This window comes from Canis lupus, chromosome X (assembly GCF_048164855.1).
Source record: "Canis lupus baileyi chromosome X, mCanLup2.hap1, whole genome shotgun sequence".
Taxonomy (NCBI): Eukaryota; Metazoa; Chordata; class Mammalia; order Carnivora; family Canidae; genus Canis; species Canis lupus.
In genome coordinates, this window is record NC_132876.1 from 32,331,207 (window position 1) to 32,352,455 (window position 21,249).

General features: G+C 50.1%; 1 protein-coding gene across 4 annotated transcripts in view; it reads left to right on the forward strand.

The window, feature by feature from the left end:
* The first annotated feature begins 2,941 nt into the window (after positions 1–2,941).
* Positions 2,942–21,249, forward strand: part of SEPTIN6 (septin 6) — a 67,004-nt gene continuing 48,696 nt past the window's right edge. For 2 of the 4 annotated variants that reach the window (XM_072817316.1, XM_072817317.1), the window contains exons 1-2: positions 2,944–3,264; positions 19,888–20,002. In XM_072817316.1, the coding sequence (XP_072673417.1) occupies positions 3,235–3,264; positions 19,888–20,002 (145 nt within the window). In that variant the 5' untranslated portion in view covers positions 2,944–3,234. Of the gene's footprint in view, positions 3,265–19,887; positions 20,003–21,249 lie in introns of all 4 variants that reach the window. The other 2 variants (XM_072817313.1, XM_072817314.1) reach the window with 2 other exon arrangements.

Sequence of the window (21,249 nt, forward strand, 5' to 3'; positions counted from 1 at the left end):
CCCTCTTGCCTCGGTTTCCCTGCCTGCCCTGTGCCTGGACAGGTGACCCAGGACCAAAGATTGGGAGACACCAACCCAGGGAGTTTCCAAACCTCTTTGTTGAAATAAGCATTGTAATCCACACCTCTCAGCTATTGGCCCATTATATTGAGTGAGGCAAGGTATGTAAAGCCCAGAACACAGTGAGCTAAAACCTCTCTGCACATCTACACCCCCATGCTGACAGACACACAGCGACACACAAACAATGACACAAACACCGACACACACACATATTGACACACACACACCAACACACAAAACTGGCATACACACCCTTTATACACATACCAACACACACTGAAAACACACTGACACACACATCAACACAGACACAGATGCACACTGAAACATACACACTGGCAGACACACACCAGTGTGTGAGTAAACACATGCCAACACACACATCGACAGATACTGAAACACGCAGACACATAGCTGACACACACACTGATACATGCAAATACACACCTACTCACACATCAATATCCAGCGACCTACAGCCCACGGAGACCAGGATGCCCAGGCCCCAGCAAGTGCTTGCAGCCGCAGGCAGCAGGTCTCAGAGGGACCAAAGGGTTGCCAGAGACTTGAGTTACAAACTTGGTTCCAGTCTGGCAGTCCAGATTTTTGGAGGAGGGGGCCTCTGAGGTTCTGAGGGTCCCCAGGGACAGGCGGGTAGAGTGGGTCACATGGCCAGGGAACTAAGGATTTCCAGCCAAGGTACCTCCTCTGAAGGGCTGAAAAATGTACGGAGCTTTGGTGAGCGCTAAGGCCAGGGGTGGGGGTGGTGTTGGAGGAATGGGAGGGGCAGTGGCGGACAGTGCACCCCGAGAGCAGGTAGGATTCCCAGGAAGCCCAGCTGCACCAGGCCCTCCTCCCCGCTGGGCTCGGCTCACGGAAGCTCTGGGTATCAGCTCTAACCTCTGGCTTCCAGATACGCCCCTCTGGTCCTGCCACCAACAAAGTCCCATGTCCAGATCATTTAGTGACCTCGGGCCCTTCTCCGTCGCCCACCGCACAGCAGCCTTTGCCGGAGAAGACCGGTCTCCCTCCCAGACACCCAGCCAGAACGGCCAGTCACCTCTGACTTCCCGCCCCCATCCGGCCAGGGCCCAGCCTTACCGCGCGGTTCCTCTTACACAGCGCTGGTCCCGCGTGTCGCTGCCACCCCAATCCAGGGCCCGGCGCCGCCCCCTGGCCCTGCCCCAGCACCCTGGCGGGCCTCAGAGACTACAGTCGCCCCTCTTCCTTGCCGTCACCATCTGCCCCGAGGGCCCGCGCTGTCTGCTGAACTCCCCTGTCCTGGTCCCTGATCGTTCTCCTTGGTCTCTAGCGCAATGACGGCACCTTCAATACTTGGCTCCTCGCGACTGTCCCAACTACTACCCCCTCATTGTGTCTCTTTCTTCGGTACCTGCGCGCCTCCTCCCATCCAAATCCCCAGTCCTCCTGCTCAGGAAACGCTTAATTGGGCGCTTCCTGGGTGCCAGACCCCGGACTAGGCACTGGGGATGCATTTTCCGGAGTCCTTCTCCAGGTGCACATCGCACATAGGCAGCTCTCTGAGACAGTGTGAAGCACTATCCCGGCAGGTGGAACCTAGTGCCAGGGAAGCACTTCCTGTGGCCACCCCATTTCCCTGCCTTCCCTCTTTCTCCCCAGGCCTGGGCTTCTGCGACGGGGTGCCTTCTCTCTCTGGTTCCTGTTCTTCTCCTTTCCTCCCTCCTGCCTCCCCCTCCGCCGCTCGCGCCTTTGGGCTGCAGCCGGGCCACCTCGCTGTCCGGGCTTCTGCCCGCGGGCCAGCCTCCCGCAGCGGTCCCGGGTTCCACTGGGGGTTCTGGCGCCTCTCCGAGACCAGGGCACAGCCCTACCGAGGAGTGGAGCGCAGCGTCTGCACGCTAGGGCCTGGGGCAAGGCGGTCGACCAGGGTTCGCTAGTCCCAGGGAGCTGGCACGGGGCCGCTCCCGGGACTGGGGGACTGGGGTAGGGGGCTCAGGGCCGGAGAGGATCCGCGGCGGCCGCTGGCCAGGAGGAAAGGGGAACCAGGCTGGCACAGCCTCTGCCTTCGGAGGCTCTTACTGCGCACCGCCGGCCGCCTTCTCCCCGGCTGAGCGAAGGTGAAGGGGAAATCCGGGCGGGACAGAGCCACCGGAGGCCGCTCCCCGTCACTCCCACGTCCCGCCCGACAGAGCTGGGGGGGCTTCACCCTCAAACTCCTCCTCTGAGACGCCCCGGCGACCTAGGCACTAGAAGGGGGTCGTGGTCAGGGCCCCGCTCACACGCTGCGCTTTTGGGGCTTGGTAGGAAGAGGAGGCGTGGGGACCGTCCGTATTAAGTACCCAACAGTGGTGAGCTCGGCTTCACGAAATTACCGCCCACAGCATCCGAGGCTTGGAAACCCCGGGGCAGAAGGGGACCTCGAGGCCGCGGGCCTCGGACTCCGCACGTCACCGCTCAGTGGCGGGGCCGCAGTGCGGCTCCCCCCAGCTGCCCCCTGGTAAGCTCCACTGTGGAGCGGCAGGTGCCGCAGCCGCCCCCCCACTCCCGCTGCAGCAGCACTCCCGGGCTAGGGGGGGTGGGAGGAGGTGTGGTGGAGCCTCAGGTCTCCGGCCGCTGGCGCTCCCATCGGAGCACCCTGAGATCTCGCTGGAGAGGAAGAGGGGGTACAGGGGGCGGGGAAGAGGGGGAGGAGGATTGCGGAGCTCAGCAGCGGAGCTGTGCGCGGGAGGGGGAGGGGCAGGGGCTCCCTTCCAGCCTCAGGGGTCTGGGGACTCTGGGATGTAAGGCGAGAGCAGGGGGGTGTGACAATTCAGCAGAGGTCGGGACGTACCACGGAGCCCAGTGGCGGGGGGGGGGGACAGAGGACGTGGTCACCGAGGGGAGCCCCAGCCCCCCTTCGCACAGGCCTACAGCTGAGGTTGCAGGGAGAACTGGAACTGAGCTCGCCGTAGGGGGAAGCGGCGCGTGAAATCCGCCCCCCACCCCGAACCCCACTTCCGAGGGAGTGGGTTGATAGAGGGGAGGTTGGGGTTGGAGCAGCGGCGCGGGGGCCCCTCCCTCGCACCTCCCCCCACCGGACTTGGTCGCGCCCGAAGTGTAACACTTTCTCTTTGTCGGAGGAGCTTCGCTGTTTCTTGTGCTGTACCTCCGGTGGCGGCGGCACCCGTGGCAGCCCTGGCGGACGCAGGAGCGATGGCAGCGACCGACATAGCTCGCCAGGTGGTGAGTGCGGGGCTGGGGGGCCGGCGCGGCGCGGGGGGCCGGGGGCCCGGGAAGGGCGGAGGAGACCTGGCCGCCGCCGCGGCCCCGGCGAGGAGGGCAGTGGGCAGCATCCCGGAGCCACGGCGCGGCGGGACTTCTCCCCCGGGGTCAGCGGCTCACTCCCCCGTCCTGTCCCCGCGATCGGTGGTGGCGGGCGGCCGGGGGACCCGGGCGAGGCTGCGGGCGGGCAGCTGAACTTCCATTGCCCAAGAGCTGCAGTGAGCGCCGCCGCCTCCCTCGCTGCAGCTGCCGCCGCGCCGCTGGGGCGTTGCCGAATGAATGGCCGCAGGAGCCGCCGAGCCCTCGGGGTCCCTGGCCCCCCGGTCTTGCTTTCTCCGGCCGTGGGGCCGCGCCCCTGCGCCCAGCCGCCCCCCACCCGGGCCTCCTGCGGAAGAGGGGCGCCGGGCTGGGGTGAGCCTGGGGCCGGAGGCGGCGAGTGGCGAGGGGGGCGGGGAGGTGACTGGCTGGGGTAGGGTTTCTCCATATGCATTACATATGTGACTGCGTCTGTGTGTGTGTATCACCGTGTTCGTATGAGTGCACGCGCGCGCACTCGTGCCTCCGGGGCGGGTGGCGGCGCCGGGCTTGTCCGTGACCCTGCAGGAGTCCGTCTGTTTCCCCGTGTGCGCTCCGTGTGCGCTCACCTCCGTGACGTGTGTCCGTGTGTCCCGACTGCTCTCTGCTGGGCTGGGTGCCTCTGGGTCCCGAGTGTGCGCGCGTGTGGCGGAGTGTGTGTGTGTGTGTGTGTGTGCGCGCGCGCGTGCAGCTCGTTGGCCTGTAGGTGGCTGGCTGCGTAGTTTGGCATGTTTCTGGAAGCCTTGACCCGGGTTTTGCGGGCCTCTGGGGGTCTGTCTCGGGTGCGTGTCCAGTGTAACAGGGCTTGTTCGCCAAAGCCGGGGCGCTGGCTTCTTTCTGTGGGGACTCAGGAACATATAAGTGTGAGGCTTGCTGAAGCGGTGCCGTCTCTCTTTTTGTTGGCAGCAGACTCTGGAAAAAAAAAAAATCTTTTAAAGAACTGAAGTTTTCCAGCCTAGAATGTTCAGAGAAATCATACTGAAGTGACTTGAGGCTCCTTATTTATTTATTTATTTATTTATTTATTTATTTAACCAGAAGTTTGGTTGTAAAGGGAGGGGATAATTCCGTCTAGGGGGACAATCTATCTTTCTCTTCATCCATGGGTATCTGGGATCTTCAGAAGCCCACAATTATCCACACTCTCTGATGAAGGAGAGTGAAGTAGGGGTAGGTGAGCCCCATAGCACCAAATCCTACTGGATGAAAATCTCCGAACCACACGCACACACAAGTTTTTAATCCATTGGTTTACTTTTTTAGGGAAACAGTCCATGCACTGAGATTCCAGTGCCAAAAAAAAAAAAAAAAAGAAAAAAGAAAAAAAAAAGAAAGAAAAGAAAAGAAAAAAAAGAAAAAAGAAAAAAGGAAAAAAAAAGCCTCTAGGTATTTGAAGTAATTTAAATTGATTTATTTTCAAAATCTGAATCCAGAATCTGGTCGCATTTTCACTACAGGATATATATAAATTTATTCCACCCTCTTGTCCCTGTTTGGAGGGCAGGGTGACTTTTCTTGAATCTCCCCAACCCCTACAGACCCCAGCACCAAGCTCTTCATGCAGTCATGATGTGGAAGGACCAGGACTAGTATAGGGGGCAGTGCTCTGTGATAATCGAATTTGAGAGAATTCTCTTCTAAGATTGGCACTGTAATATTTATTGCTGGGGCATTTTGAGGGTTCCCAGAGTGCTTTTCTACTCCCTGTTACCTGCATTTTAAAGATGGCATGGCTTAAGTAGAGGGATTAGTCTCCTGGATTACACTTGCTCCATCTTTAGTGACCAGAAAGGATGCTAATGATTTTTCTTGTCAGCTAATTAATTTGCATCGACCTGTCCATGCTCTGTCACCAGTCCTCCTTGCCTGGATTAGGATTGCAGGGCAGACGTTGCAAAGGGGAACATTCCAGAAGGTTGTGTTTCACCTCAGGCAGATTCAGGCAACCCAGAGGTCCCCTTTGTTCGGCAGATGGGAGGTGAGAGTGGTTTAGGGCCATTTGGTTTGCGCATGGTTCTAGTTTGCTCCGGCTGGCCTTGCCCATACTGCATGATGAAGAACATAATTGTACGCCAGATTCTGAAGCTGAAAGAACAGCCCAAGCACTTGAGACCTTGTTATCAGGATAAATGGGTTTCTGGGAAAACTGACGTCATTCTCTCTGCCCCCCTCCCCCAGTCTGTAAAGCTCTTGTTTATGTGTCATTTGTCTCTGCTCTCCTTTGTGTCTGCAAGAGGTTGTAATTCACCAGGGGAAGATGGAATTAACTCAGGAGACCTTGGATGGCTGGTTGCTGCTTGTTTCTTCCAAGAATCACGTATCCAGGGTTTGGGAAGAGAAGACTGGAAATTAAACCTAAGTGTGCCTATTGTAGGAGTTCTTTTGAATGAGCTCTGAGATATGGTGCCATGCAAGCATTGCTCTGGTGTGTTTGTGCATGTGGGGGAGGGAGTGTTCTTTCCAGAGTCAGTTGAGGGTCACCATGGCTAGTAAGGTAACCTCATTAGTGACCTGAAACAGGCCATGGAGTTGTTGGATAGGACACTTATTTAGGCATACATGCAGCTTGGAAGTTCAACTCTTGTGCACACAATACAATCCCATCCCATCGCGAATGAACACCATGAAGATGTGTGACAAAACTATTTCTCCGTTGTGTCCACACGTTGACTTTTGTCTAATAAGTGTCCAGCACCATGGCTAGCCCTGGTCAACTCTACCAAAAAAAAAAGTAGCAGACATAGTTCCTGGCTTTTAAGCTTAGTCTAGTTGGAGAGACAAATTATAGATGCTGTGAAATAATTAGAGATCTATAGAAGATTCTGGGGATGTCCCCACTCCCAGCCCCTACCTGTGAGGTGGCTTGGGCTGCTATTAATATACTCTTTGAGGTTATGGGTGACTTGTACAAGGTCACCTAGCAAGGCATAGCCCAGACCTCAGGGGCTGCATCTTCTGGCTCTTTTATTGAGCTCTTTCTTTCAATGGTGTATTTTGGGATCCAGATTGTAAGTGTTGGCCCATAGAAAGAATGGCTCATTGATTCTGGCTTGAACCAATCCCACAATGTGGACAGTGATGCTCTCCTCTGGTGGTAGCCAGGTAATGGTCTTTCTCCCTAATGAAAGATCTTGCAGGGACTAACTCTGCCTCCACCTGGGTCGTTCTGGGGCAGCTATCTCAGGGCAACTGCCTACAGGCTGGGAGAAGCTTGCCTCTGCATTCTGGTCTTACTACCAAGTGGCACTTACCCTTGATTTCCCTGGAAGCTCCCTGCCTCAGCCATCTCTATCACCTCACAGTAAAAGTAATATTATACTCCAAGCAGGGAGAGCAAAACTCCAGTATGTACCCATACCTCCACGGAGGATACAGCACAGAAGAAAATGTACATGGCTGAGGTGCCTGGGTGGCTCAGTCGGTTGAGCAGCTGACTCTTGATTTTGGCTCAGGTTATGATCTCAGGGTCCGGGCATCAAGCCCCTCAAGGGGGCTCCAAGCTCAGCAGAGAGTCTGCTTGAGATTCTCTCTCCCTCTGCCTCTGCCCCTCCCCCTCATGTTCACACACATGTACTTGCTCTCTCTCAAATAAATACATCTTTAAACATAAAAAGAAAATTTACATGGCCCCAAATATTAAAAATTGTTTAATCTAAATCAGGGGTACATTGGTGATCATGGTACTATTTTCTAACTTTTTTATGTGTTTGAGACTTTTCCAAAGAAAAAGTGGGGAGAGGGGAATGACAACGTCCCCCTCCCCCTAACCAAATGCATACAGCCCCTTCCCTCAGGGAGTTTGGGCTCTAGTAGTGGAGGCAGATTTAAATAACTATAATTATCATTGTGATCAATGCTGCACAGAAGAGCTGCTGCCTACTGTAAGAATTCATTACAGGGGCGCCTGGCTGGCTCAGTCGGCTAAGTGTCTGCCTTTCACTCAGGTCATGATCCCCAGGGTCCTGGGATGGAGCCCCGCATTGGGACTCCCTGCTCAGTGAGAAGTCTGCTTTTCCTTCTGCCCCTTGCCCCATTCATGCTTTCTCTCTCTTTCAAATAAATAAATAAATAAATAAATAAATAAATAAATAAATAAATAAAATCTTAAAAAAAAAAAGACTTCATTACAAGCAGACCTCATCCAGCCACGACTGGGGGCTTCCTGAGGGCTTTGGCTAAGAAAGGAGGTAGCTATGAGGAAAAGTAGGCTCTCATGCTGCTCCTGGGCTGGGAACACTTTATTTGCTAATTCACACACTTTTATTCTCATTCATTCCTTCAACGTGTTGAGGTGCCAGGGATATGGTGGTGCCAAGGCACACAGGACTGTGCCCTCTGAGAGCTTCCAGATGACAGGCAGGAATAAGTCCCGTTTCCTTTCATTTCCTAAATCCTGGAAATGGTGAGGGTTAGCAGCGTTCTCATTACAAAATTGCATTACAGCTGAGCGATTTGTCTGTATAGTATAATGAGATTTTGATCTGCAGTCATGTGCATAGCATTTACCTTGTGGCGTCTCTGCTGTAAATTTTCTGTTAATTGCTGGCTTTGTTACCTGGCCCGGCCCCTCCCTTTGTGTGCTGTAAGGGAACAAACCCGTTGCATGAGTCTGAGCAAAACTAATTAGAAAGATAAGTCCCCCGGAAAAAGGTATTCCAAAACTAAATAGGACCGATTTCTAGACTTGCCTGGGTTTCTGGATTATCAGAGTCGTGGTTTCATATTAGCATGAACAATTGAGAAGGGCTTTTAAGTTGTGTGTACTTTTAAGGCCACAGTCAAGAAAGAGAAAGAAGAAAGAAAAGAGAACACCATGGATAAGCGTAACATGTTTCTTTCAACGGTCTCAAAATGCTTTTATCTACATTGCCTGGACAAGTGTTCTTGTTTTCTTATTTTATGGGTACAGGGAGACCGAGTGACTTAGTTCAAAGTGTTAGCGCTGTTCAGTGGATGAAACAATGGGGCACACACTGGATGACACAGATTGTTTTTTTTTAAAGATTTATTTATTTATTTATGATAGACACATACACACACACACACACAGAGGCAGAGACACAGGCAGAGGGAGAAGCAGGCTCCATGTCAGGAGCCCGATGCGGGACTCGATCCCGGAACTCTAGGATCACGCCCTGGGCCAAAGGCAGGCGCCAAACCGCTGAGCCACCCAGGGATCCCCATGACACAGATTCTTTAAAAACAACCAAACCAGCCCTTTTCGTGACGTTTCTAAGAGATAAAAACTCTGCCTACCCTGACTTCCCCCTCTTTTCATTGCATGTCCCCCACCCCAGTGCGCTTGTGGAGCGGGGGGTCAGAGGAGAGTATACTTGGGTGCTCTGAAGGCTCTGTGATGATAAAAATATTCTCAGCTTCAATCCCAGAGAGCTCAGTCATGGGTTATATGTGGGTTTTTTCTTTCTTTTTTCCTTTCTTCCCATATTGCTTTAAATAAAAATCTTGGAGCCACCAGCCATGTAATGATGGATTATTTTAAGTAACAACTTGGTGGGGGGAGCAGAATAAATTAGAAACACAGACCCTTCCTCCTGGCTTTGGCAGGAGGAGGCTTCTGCTGCTGGGATTTGAAACCGTGGGTTTCTCCGCTGCCGGCGCAGAGGAAGGAGGCCACATGCTCAGGAGGGTGAGAAATAATGTTACCCCCTTGTGCTGCGTCTCCCCGTTAGAGACAGCCATCTGCTGAGCGATGCCGCGTGCCCTGGCTGGCCCTGACTTGGGTCATCCCTTCCACTCAAATGTGACCCGGTAAACGATTTGCAGGCTCTCTCCGGGTGGAGGTGGGCGGGGAACAGGACTCAGGGCTCAGGTTTCTCCGGCCAGCGCCCCCCCCCCCACCCCCGTGACCCCCAGCGAAGGCCCTGGGGTAACAGGAGCAGAACTCTGCTTTCCCACCCTGATGAGGTGTGAGGCCGAGCTGGGTTTCCTTTCCCAGTGGAGGCCCCGGCGCTGAACAGCGGCGCAGAGGCAGGAACTGGGTTTTTTCAGATCCACTTTAAATGAGACCAGATGGAGGCAGAGGCAAAATCAGGCTCCCTAGAGGACAGTTGGGCATTCATCCAGAGGCCTGTGAGTAAACCTTTTTTCTTTTTCTTTCTTTCTTTTTTTTCTTCTTCTTCTTTTTTTTTTTTTTTTTTTTTTTTTTTTTAGCAGATTGGAGATAACAGTGGCCAGCACACCTAGAAAACTATTTAAAGAGCCTGGCTTGAAGGAAATCTGTCTGGCTTTTGTGGGAAAGGTGACCTCCTCCCAGCAGGAGTTGTTCGTGGCCTGAGGTGGAACTGTTTTTACCTAGAATCTGGCTGGTTGCTGAGGTGGCCCTGGGGCCTCAGGCTTAGGCCCAAGTCACAAGAGAGGCAAATGACAGAACCTGAGAGAGAGAAGTCCCAGCCTCTCTATGGCATCAGATGCCTCAGTTGCCTTCCGTGGGCCAGAGTCACTTCAATTAGCCCACAGTGTTCTGGGTCGTGACCCGTGACCCTTCTCCCTTTTTTATTTTTTATTTTTTTCTCCCTTTTTTAAAAAAGATTTTATTTATTTATTCATGGGAGACACACAAAGAGAGAGGCAGAGACACAGGCAGAGGGAGAGGCAGGCACCCCACAGGGAGCCTGATGTAAGACTCCATCCCAGGACCCCAGGATCACAACCTGAGCGGAAGGCAGATGCTCAACCACTGAGCCACCCAGGCACCCCTGATTATTTTTTTTAAGATTTTAATTTATTTATTCATGAGACACACACACAGAGAGGCAGTGACATAGGCAGAGGGAGAAGCAGGCTCCCTGTGGGGAGCCTAATGTAGGACTCGTCCCAGGACCCGGGGATCACGCCCCAGAGCCGCCCAGGCGTCCCGATCCTTCTCCCTCTTTTTTTTTTTTTTTTGTAAAGATTTTATTTATTTATTCATGAGAATATACAGAGAGGAGAGAGAGAGGCAGAGACACAGGCCGAGGTTAGAAGAAGGCTCCATGCAGGGAGCCCGACGTGCGACTCGATCATGGGTCTCCAGGATCAGGCTCTGGGCTGAAGGCGGTGCTAAACCGCTGAGCCACCCAGGCTGCCCTCCTTCTCCCTCTTGACTGCCATTAAGCCACAGCCCAATGCCCCCAAAGTTTGAACACCATGAAGAAATCTATCTGGCACGTGGAGTGGTAGTCGGCTTGCTCTCTGCCCCTAAATCACTCTGTGACCTTGGACAAGTCACTTCCCCTCCCTGAGTCTTGTTTCCCCTTTGGTAAAACAAGAGAGTGGGCTGGAGTAGGTGAGCCATCAGGGTGTTACCAGCTCTCCCACGGGATGGCCCTTACATCTCCTTGCTCTCCAGCTTTTCTCTAGGATCTCCTTGCTCTCCAGCTTAATTTCATCTAGGGTCTCGCCTGCTTCTGCTTCCCACTGAGGTAACAGACTCTTAACTCCACCTCTTCCCTGCTTTCCTTCCTTGCGCAGAGTGAGGAGGGAGTTGTGGAAGAGGCAGGTCTGTGCTTTTAGCTCATCAGGGTCTCCCTGAGCAGAATAGAAACAACCGTTCAAATAGCCTGTCCCTGTAGGTGGATATAGCTATTGTCTTCCTATAAAGGTACATGACAGCTGAATTTCTGTCTATTGAATCCCATTTTAAATGCACTAGGAGAGCTGGCCATTTAATGGAATCCTGCTGCGAACCCTTTTACAGAATGAAAAGCCACTCAGGAATTGATCTGGTGCATTAAAATCCAGAGTTTCTTCTATTGGGTTTGCAAAAAAAAAAAAAAAAAAAAATGGGCCTTCCCCGTGTATAAGGAGGATGTCCTTTGTGTGTCCCCGGGGTCCCCAAAGCTGCTCCCCCACTGAAAGGCCAGTGTCGGCAGGGCTTATTTCTCCTTGGAAGGGCTCCTAAATTTCTCCTCCCAATTCAGGGCATTGCTACTATTGTCAGTTTCCCCTTTGCCTGGCTTAATCCTCAGGAGGGAAATCCTGACATGTGGTGCGTGAGGCACACTGGAGGATTTTTTTTAACCTCTGAGAACTTATCAGTATTTTTGTGGTTCTTACCGCTGATAATACAGTGGCATCCACTCCCTTGACTGGAGGCAGCAAATAGGGCTATCTATCATCCACCTGATTGCTTCAGCGAGCAGTTTTGTTGCATGTTTCAGGATATGTGATTTGACTTTTGGTTCACATGAATCCTTATAATAATAAGTTATGCCGTATAATAATAAGTTATGTATGTACAATGTTATAATAAGGATAATAATAGGGCTTTATTGTAGTATTGGTAAAATAAATATTTATGTACAATAAAACTGCTCCAAAGCTGACTACTTAACTGAATTTTCTGATTATCTGTATGTAAAGCACCTTTTTGGTAGTTGTGGTCAAAGATTTTGCCAAAATATCCAAGGCTACTTTCCTACCTAGGAAAGCATCATCATAGAATCTTTTTTTTTAAATAAAATTTCTATTCTGATTATTAAAGTAAACTCTGCCCCCCAAAAAAGTAAAAGACGCCTGTTGTAGAAAATGCAGAAGACACAGAAAAGCAACAACACCTACATTCCCTCCACTCAAAAGTAACTATTGTCACCATTTTGGTGGTTGACCCTCGAACAATGCAGGGGATAAGGGGTGGCGACCCCCGCACAGTAAGGAATCCACATATAACTTTCATCTCCCTCCAAATTTAACTACTAACAGCCTACTACAGACTGGAAGCCTTACCAATAACATAAATAGTAAGACTAGCACGTATTTTGTATATTATATGTATGACATATAATTGATTTTAATCATCCTGAGGGTTTGCAGGGTCTCTCAAAGATCAGTATTCAGGGGCACCTGGATGGCTCAGTCAGTTAAGCATCCAGCTCTTGATTTGGGTTCAGGTCATGATCTCAGGGTGGTGGGATCGAGCCTGGGCTGGACTCTGCACTGGGGGTGGAGCCTGCTTAAGATTCTCTCTCTTCGAGGATCCCTGGGTGGCTCAGTGGTTCAGTGCCTGCCTTTGGCCCAGGGCATGATCCTGGAGTCCCGGGATCAAGTCCTGCATCGGGCTCCCTGCATGGAGCCTGCTTCTCTCTCTGCCTGTATCTCTCTCTCTCTCTCTCTCTCTCTATCATGAATAAATAAATAAAATCTTAAAAAAAAAAAAGATTCTCTCTCTTCTGCTCCCTCTGTCCCCGCTCCTGCCCCCAAAGATGAGTTTTCAGGGCTGGGATGGAGATGGGGAAAAGGAAAGGTGTGAAAGATCAGGCCCACCAGTAAGGGACACGCGAGTCTGCTGGAGTGCATCTGATTTCAGTGTGTCTATGACATGCAGGGGAGAAAGTTTAGGGAAAGGCCAGTTGTGAGCCAACCTTTTTGTTTTGGCCTCATACTTACGTATTTATTTATTTAAGTAATCTCCACCCCCACTGCGGAGTTACTGAACCCAGGACCCAGCGATCAAGAGTCCCATGCTCTACCAGCTGAGCCAGCCAGGTGCCTTGTTTTGGTCTTGTCTTTCAAAACATCAGGCACTAACTTAGCCACCTCAACTGGAAACGGAGGCAGGAAACTCCCTTGACACATATGCACCCACAGTTCCAGAGGCCTCAAATACTGCTTGCTTCCTATACCACTAAGTTTGAAAGAGGGGCGGAGTGGGGGGCGGAAGACAGGACAGGCATTGCCCACTGGGGTGCTTACGGGACTTTTTATTTTCAGAATAACAGCAGTGGGAGCAAGATGCACAGCTGGAACCGCCATAACTCATTCTTCATAACATGAACCTTTGAATATTCAATTAAAAAATGAAATTGGTGTGTCCCCAGGGGAGGAGGCGGAAGAGAAAGAGAGCGGTGTTTCTGCCCGTGATATGAAGTGTGGTATAACGTATTTCAAACCGCAGGTGACTGCAGATGGGGAGAAAACAGGAAATGTAATTGGGGAGGGGAGGGGGAAGGGGCTCGTTCAATTCTCAGGAGCACTCTTTCATTTTGCCTTCCTTTTAGCTCTTCTCAGACTCTGCATCCTAATTACCCCTGCCGCAAAGCTGAGTGAGAAGTCTCTTCTCTCGGAAGTATTAAAAATGTTTTTAAATGACACGGGTAATGTATGAATACATTCCTGCTGTAAAAGGATCAAACAATACAGGAGTATACCGACTACCCCCTGGAGTAAGCCCCTATTTCCGCTTAGCTCCCCTGAGCTGGCCGCAGATGTCCCTGGTTTGGTGGAATCTTTTCTGTCTCCTTTCTCTGCACTCACATGCATTTATGTGCAAATACACATATATAGGGCTTTTTTGCACATAGGGGCTCCTACTGTGCTTTTTGTTCTACAGTTTCTTTCTACATTATAATATGTCCTGGAGATATTTGCATTAAAACATAGAGACCCGCTGTATTCTTCTTTTTTTTAAAATGGTTTATTTATTTATTTTAGAGAAAGAGAGAGACAGCATGAGCAGGAGAGGGGCAGAGGCAGAAAGGGAGAGAGAATCTCAAGCAAACTCCCTGCTGAGCACAGAGCCCAGACATGAGATATGGAGCGAGATCCCACGACCCAGAGGTCACGTCTTGAGCCGAAACCAACAGTCAGGTGCTCAACGGACTGAGCCACACAGGCGCCCCAAGACCGATCACATTCTTCCTAATGGCTACAGAGTATTCTAAAATATGCATGTGCCATAATGTAGTTAAATATTTTTCTATTATCAGACATTTATGGGTTTTCCCCCCTAGTTTTCCAGTATTATAATCGATGGCTGTAACGAATTTCCTTGTACATATGTCTTTGTACAGACATGTGAGTTTCTGTAGAATAGATTCGTAGGGGACTTTGCAGGGTGACAGGAGATGGGCCCTTTAACATTTTGGTGACTTGTGGACTTTCTGGCATCTTCATTCAGGCCTTAAACATGACGCCACCTGCTACTCGAGATGATAACTTGAGGTTTTAATGTTGGGCCGAGTTATCAGTTCTGTCTTCTCTGGTGCACATTGTAATCCAGGGAACGTTCAATTAACTGCAATCAGAGTAATTAAGACCTCACTTAATCAGGCCACCTTAAGGAGAGAGAGGAAAGAGATAAGATAGCAGAGCTTTAGCGAGAGAGGAGACAGAAACTTCCAGGGGCTGTCCTGGGGTCAGTATACATTCTGTCTGATGCCCTTTTTACCTCTACATATTTAACTCTGAACAATGAGGACTAATACTCATAATGATGACCTTGACATCTTATAAGATTTATCAAAACAAGAGTCAATGGTGCTTGCTAGACAGGATTTCCTAAAGCAGGAAATATATATACAAATATATTTTTGAAGCTTTCTCGAGGATAAGCACTGAGACAAAAAGTTTGCTCCTTAAATCTTAGCAAGAAAAACACAGTAACCAGCTCTCATGCTCCCTGGTCCCCAACATCCAGTTAATTTCAGTGTATTGGATAAAAGGATACAGAAGAAATAAGGATTCTAAAGTTACCAGTGACCTTCACCAAATTCCAGATTGATGGTTATTTCTCTGTAATTCTTCCTGACTTCAACTTTGGCCTCTGGTGATAGAAAACTATTGGGGCATCTCTTATTTTTCTGATCATGTCCTCCTCTTGGAAGAATCCTTTCCATCTTCCCATTCCTTACTTGTGGGCATTTCTTATATTCAGTCTCCAGCTCTTTTCTCCCTGTACTATCTCTTGGAGAACACATCCAGATTCATACCTCCCACTCCTAAATTCATACCCCAGTCCTGAATTTTCCTTGAGCCTACAATCCCATATTGCTAAGTTCTTGTTGGATTTCTTCCCCTGCATATCTCACCAGAAAATAAAAGCCATCGTATTTTCCTTACCACATAAAATGCTTTGGGGCACCTGGGTGGTTCAGTCGGTTAAATGTCTGTCCGACTCTTGATTTTGGCTCAGGTCGTGATCTCAGGGTCCTGGGATCGAGCCCCATGTCGGGCTATGCAATCAGTGAGGTGTCTGCTTGGCCATCTCCCTTGCCCCTCCCCTACGAGTGCCCACGATCACTCTCAAATAAATAGATAAATACAATCTTTTAAAAAAAATGCTTTTATGGGATGCCTGGGTGGCTCAGTGATTGAGCGTCTGCCTTTGGATCAGGGTGTGATTCCCGAGTCCTGGGATCAAGTCCTGCATCAGACTCCCTGCATGGAGCCTGCTTCTCCCTCAGCCTGTGTCTCTGCCTCTCTGTGTCTCTCATGAATAATTAAATAAAATCTTTTTAAAAATAAAGATTTTATTTATTTATTTGAGAGAGAGAGGGGGATGCCTGGGTGGCTCAGCTGTTGAGCATCTGCCTTCGGCTCAGGGCATGATCCTGGGATCCCAGATCGGGTCCCACATCGGGCTCTCTTTGAGGAGCCTGCTTCTCCCTCTGCCTGTGTCTCTGCCTCTCTCTGTGTGTCTCTCACAAATAAATAAATAAATCTTAAAAAAGAGAGAGAGAAAGAGAGCATGAGTGCAGGGGGTAGGGGCAGAGGGAAAGGGAGAAGCAGACTCTCTGCTGAGTGTGGAGCCCAATACAGGGCTCAATCCCAGGACCCTGAGATGGTGACTTGAGCTGAAGGCAGACACGTACCTGACTGAGCCATCCAGGTGCCCCGTGATGCCATTTTTCAATGATTCCGTTCACAGTGGTTAAAAAGCCTCAGAAACTCAGTGTTGGTCTAAGTATAGGTAAAACAGACCCTCTTGCACATTGGTGGCGGAAATAGACACTTGTACTATAATGATTTCTCAGTGTATACTGAAGTCTTTCAAAAGTGTGTGCCCTTGGACCCAGCGAGCTTCAATTCTAGGAATTTAACTTAAGGAAATAATCAAAGATCTATGGAAACCTATAAGAACAAGAATTATAATGTTTATGTTGTTTAAAACTCAGAAACGCACTAAATGTCTAACAATGGAAGATTGGTTCAGTGGAATGCTGTGGCCAATACAAATAACGTTTTAGAAGTTTATGCTTAATTTCTCAAGAAAACATCCACACTATGTTAAACGTCAGGCAATGGAAAGGAATATCCAGAATTATCCCTATTTTGTAAGAAACAAAAGGTATACAGACTGGAGGGAAACCCATATAAATGTTAACAGTGATTACCTCTGGAGAGTGCTGTTATGAGTAGTTGTTGTTTTCTCCTTTATCATTTTCTCCCTGTTCTAAAATCTCTACAGCAAACATTGCTTACTTTTTAGGAAATGAAAAATCCCTGATAAGTATAATGTTTACGTAATAGCTTATTTAAAACCAGAATCCTCCATTTCCCAAAGCAAGAACCCTTCCCAGGCTTCTCTCTGTTCTGTCCATGGTGCCATCAGTCCAAGCTCCCAGGCTCAAAACCTTGCAGGCTTGGAGCTTTGATCCCCCTTCGCTCCCACGTACCCAATCACTGATTGAGTGATCACCATTCTTTAGGACACGTCTCAAGAGTGTTCCTCCCTCCTGAGTCCCAAGTCAGATCAGCTCAGTTCAGGCAGCATTTGTTGGCACAGTGCCTGCATGTCAGTCTGCCAGGTCCACGTTAGTGGAGTCATCTGTCTTCCTGCCTCTGCTTCCTCTCTCCTCCAATCAATCAAATGTCCTGCAGCTGGAATGATCTTTTGAAAAACGCTACTTGTATCATGGCTCTCCCTGCTCAAAACACTCAAAGGGCCCCCAAACCCCGATGCCTACGGAATAAAGCCCATCCTCTTTCTTCTGCTATTTAGGGCTCTTTACAGAACTGTGCTAAGTGGGAGGTAACATTAGGGGGGGCACATGGGAGGTTTTTGGTGAATTATTGACAACGAAGTAAGTCTTTAAGGTGTGGAGCCTGGGTGGCTCAGTAGGTTAAACGTCGACTCTTAATTTGGGTTAGGTCATGATCTCAGGGTTGTGAGATTGAGCCCTGCAACGAGCTCTTTGGGTTGTGCTCCACACCCAGCATGGAGCCCGCTTAAGATGCTTGAGATTCTCTCTCTCCCTCTCCCTCTGCCCCTCTTCCTCAGGTTTCTCTCTCTCTGAGAAAAAAAAAAAGATTCTGCCCCTCCCCCTGCTCTCTCTCTTTTTCCTAAAGATTTATCCATTCATTTATTTTATTTTTTTTAAGATTTTATTTATTTATTCATGAGAGAGAGAGAGAGAGAGAGAGAGAGGCCGAGACACAGGCAGAGGGAGAAGCAGGCTCCATGCAGGGAGCCCGACGTGGGACTCGATCCCGAGACTCCAGGATCAGGCCCTGGGCCGAAGGCAGGCGCTAAACCGCTGAGCCACCCAGGGATCCCCCCATTAATTTATTTTAGACAGAGTGCAGGGGAGGGGCAGAGGGAGAGGGAGAGAGAAACAGAAGTGGACTCTGCACCTAGTGCGGAGCCTGTTGTGGGACTTGATCCCACAATTGGGAGATCAGACCTGAGCTGAAACCAAGAGTGTAACGCTCAGCCGACTGAGCCTCTCAGGCACTCCAGTCTCCCTCTCTTAAAAAAAAAAAAAAAAGAAGTGGAGTTCTCTCCATCTCTCCACTGTGTTCAGTTTGAAAATTCCCTTTCCTCTCCTTTTGGCAGTTGGACCAGAGGCCAGAGTTTCATGGTGCTGAATTTGGAGACAGGAAGAGGCAGCCAGGGGCGATAAAATATGGCTCAGGAAACCTCAACTCTGAGTCTGTCCCAATTTCCGATGCCTGCTATGTAGGAGGATCCATGGAGAAAGCATATTGGCTCTTTAGTCTCTGTCTCCCCTGCAGTGTTGAGGACCAAGAACAACCAGTGGGAGACTTAACATCTTCATTTGTTTGCTTTAAGAGAAAGAAGGAGGAAGGGGTGAGGGGAGGCAGAAAGGGGTGTACATAGAACCAGCTCCAAGTGATGTGGGCCACACATGAAACCCAGCTGTCATCAGGTGCCCCTCTGAGGCTCAGAATACGCCAAGTCAGACTGAATGATGACATATGGCTGGGTGTGGGAATGCTCCTCTGGGAGTGCATGGGGGTGAGATGTGTGAGGGTCATGAATTTGCCAGATGGCAGCCCCGGCCCTAGTACTGTCTCTCGCTCTTGGAAGACCTGATGGCACTACTGGGTGAAGGGGCTATCTGGGAACCAGTTCTGGCAATATCAGCTGCTGAGGTGCTCCGGCCATCCCTCTCTGCATGCAAATGTACCCTTAGGGACCTAGCCTAAAGGCAGGTCCAGGTGAGCACAGAGTTGCCTGCTAGCACAGCCCCGGATGCTGGTACGGACCTCCTGGCACTAACCATGCCCTTCTTGGATTGCTCTTGGCACCTTTCTGGTTCCTGAAATCTGGGTGTAGCCCCACCCGACAGAAATTCCCGACTCCTTACATGGCCCATACCTCTTGTCTGGCTGTGTCCAGCTCCCCTTCTCTCTTCCCCTGGGGCCGCTGGCAGTTAGCACTTTTCTGGAGTACATGCAGGCCTCTTTTTCCTTCCCCCTGGCTCCTTGCAAGCCTGTCCCAGTTTGAGGCTCTCCCTGTTTTATAAAACTATTAACAGTCAGGAGCTCTGGACCTAACAGGTGAAGCAAGGGCCCTCTGCTTTCCAGGGCTGCGAATGGCTTGGCTGACTCTCGTGGGACGAGGGAACCGGGGGAAGCCGGGAGGCAGCTCTTTCTAGCTGCGGAGGGAGAGAGCCCCAAGTGTTCCATGGCATCACGTGTTATTTTCAGAGTCTGAGTAGAGGGGTCACCTTGCAGAGCAATAGGAAGAGCAGCTTCTGTTGATGGGATACTCCCCACATGCCAGGCCCCGTGCTCAGTGCTTGAAGGGCATGAGCCTGTGTGATCCTCGCCCCAGTCCTAGGAGCTGGTAACCACTTGGCCCTGATTTTACAGATGGGAAAACTCTGAGAACCTAAGTAACTTGTCTGAGGTCCGAAGGTGGAGGAGGTGGGACTCTCTCTGAGACCTGTCTCATTTCAAAGCCTATTCTCTTAGCCCGTACACCGCACCACCTTTGTAGTCGCCCAAAATGCCCGCAAGAGAGGACTAATTGCTTTGGGAAGACCTTTTGTAATATTTACCGGACCCTGAGGCATGGCCCAGGCCTTGTGCTACGCTCGTTACATGTAGTGGTACCTTTGAGTCCCCCGATCACCTGGCAGATAGGTCATATTATCTCATCGGACAGACGTGGAAGGAAACGGAGTCACGGAGAGGTCACCTGGCTTCTAAGTGGTTGAGTGGAGAGTTAACCCGAGTTCGTGACCGTTACCCCCTAACCTGGCCCTCCCCAGCCCTCTCGTAAGTCATCTGGGCAGTTTGCTGTGTGTAGAACTATGGTGATATTTACGGCGGAGTCTGGAGACGCCTGCATCTGAGAGTCCATGACTTCCAAGCTGGCAGGCCACTCCGCTTTGGAGCAGGGAGTAGCTAAGGGAAGGTATGACACACTGGGCCTGGGAGGGGGAGTTACTTCCTTGCTCGCAAATCATTTGGATGAGAAGTGAGGCCCAGATTGCTTTTAAGCACATTTTCGTTTTTCTCTCCTCCCTCCCCTTTCCAAATTAGGGTGAAGGTTGCCGAACCGTCCCCCTGGCTGGACATGTGGGGTTTGACAGCTTGCCCGACCAGCTGGTGAATAAGTCAGTCAGCCAGGGCTTCTGCTTCAACATCCTGTGCGTGGGTGAGTATTTCCATAGCAGGAAATTCTATTACAGAATATGGATCCTTAATGGCTGGATGTGGCTTTGCAGGTAATTAGGTTAAATACTGTGTCATTCTGGCCTATTTGCAAAAGCGTTTTCCCCCCTCTTCCTCTTTTTTCCCTCCGTTTGCTTTTGTAAGCAGCCGACTGTGGTTATATTTTTCTCAGGGCAGACCAGAATACGGGGCTGTACCTTGGGGGAAACTGAGCCGTGTGACACCGAGTGGAAATTTTGTAAGGGCGCTGGCTGGCTGACTCAGCTACTGCTGTCAGGTTCACTTGGACTGCAGAAAACAGGAGCCAGGGCAGAATCGGGAGGAAGGTTGATGGCTATGGGCAGTGGGCTGGGGCTGTTTCCTCTGCAGCCCTGCAATGCTGGGTACAGCTTGAGCTCAAGTTCTTTTATTCCTTTTAAGCATATTTCCACCTGGACCTTTAGTCTCAAATGTGGGAACCATGCCTTAGTCACCCCTAAGGTGTTCATCACAGCACTAATAGAGTTAAGTGATGTTTGTGAAACGATTAAATGAGTTAACCCCCCAGGAACCACTCATTATACTTCTCCAGCACTTGCCCGTAGTAGCAATTTGAGTCCTGATTAGGACTGTGAAGTGAGCAGAGTGAGTAACATTTGTATCTTCATGGAGCGGATGGAGACTCAGACATTTGGGGAGGATAAGGGACTACCCGGGGCAACAGAGAATAAATGGCAGAGCCAGGACAAGGCCCCAGGTCTGGCTGACCCCTTGTCCCTCCCACCGCTTCTCTAACTGCCGCCAGTGACATCTCTTGAGAACACAAAGGCACTTTGGAAACTGTCAAGCACCAACCAAACAAATGGGAGGAAAAACAGATGCTTGACATTATTTAGGAATCTCCCCTTGAACCTTAAAAAATCTGGAATTTGCAAACACGGTCACAGCATATGATTTTCACCCTATAGTATAGTAGAGTATACCTGCATATTTTCAGTACCCTGCTTCCAGACCTTAATAATGATTGCATAAATACTGTAATGGAGTCTGTTTTCCTGCTTGTTAGAGCCCTCAGACACTTTTGCTAATTGCCCTTTCTTATGTTTGTAGAGTGTATGGGGAACTCATTCACCCTGAGGCTCTGAACCACTGCTGACTTGGATATTTTATTCTTTTCTTTTTTAAAGATTTTATTTATTTATTCATGAGAGACACAGAGAGAAGCAGAGAGACACAGGCAGAGGGAGAAGC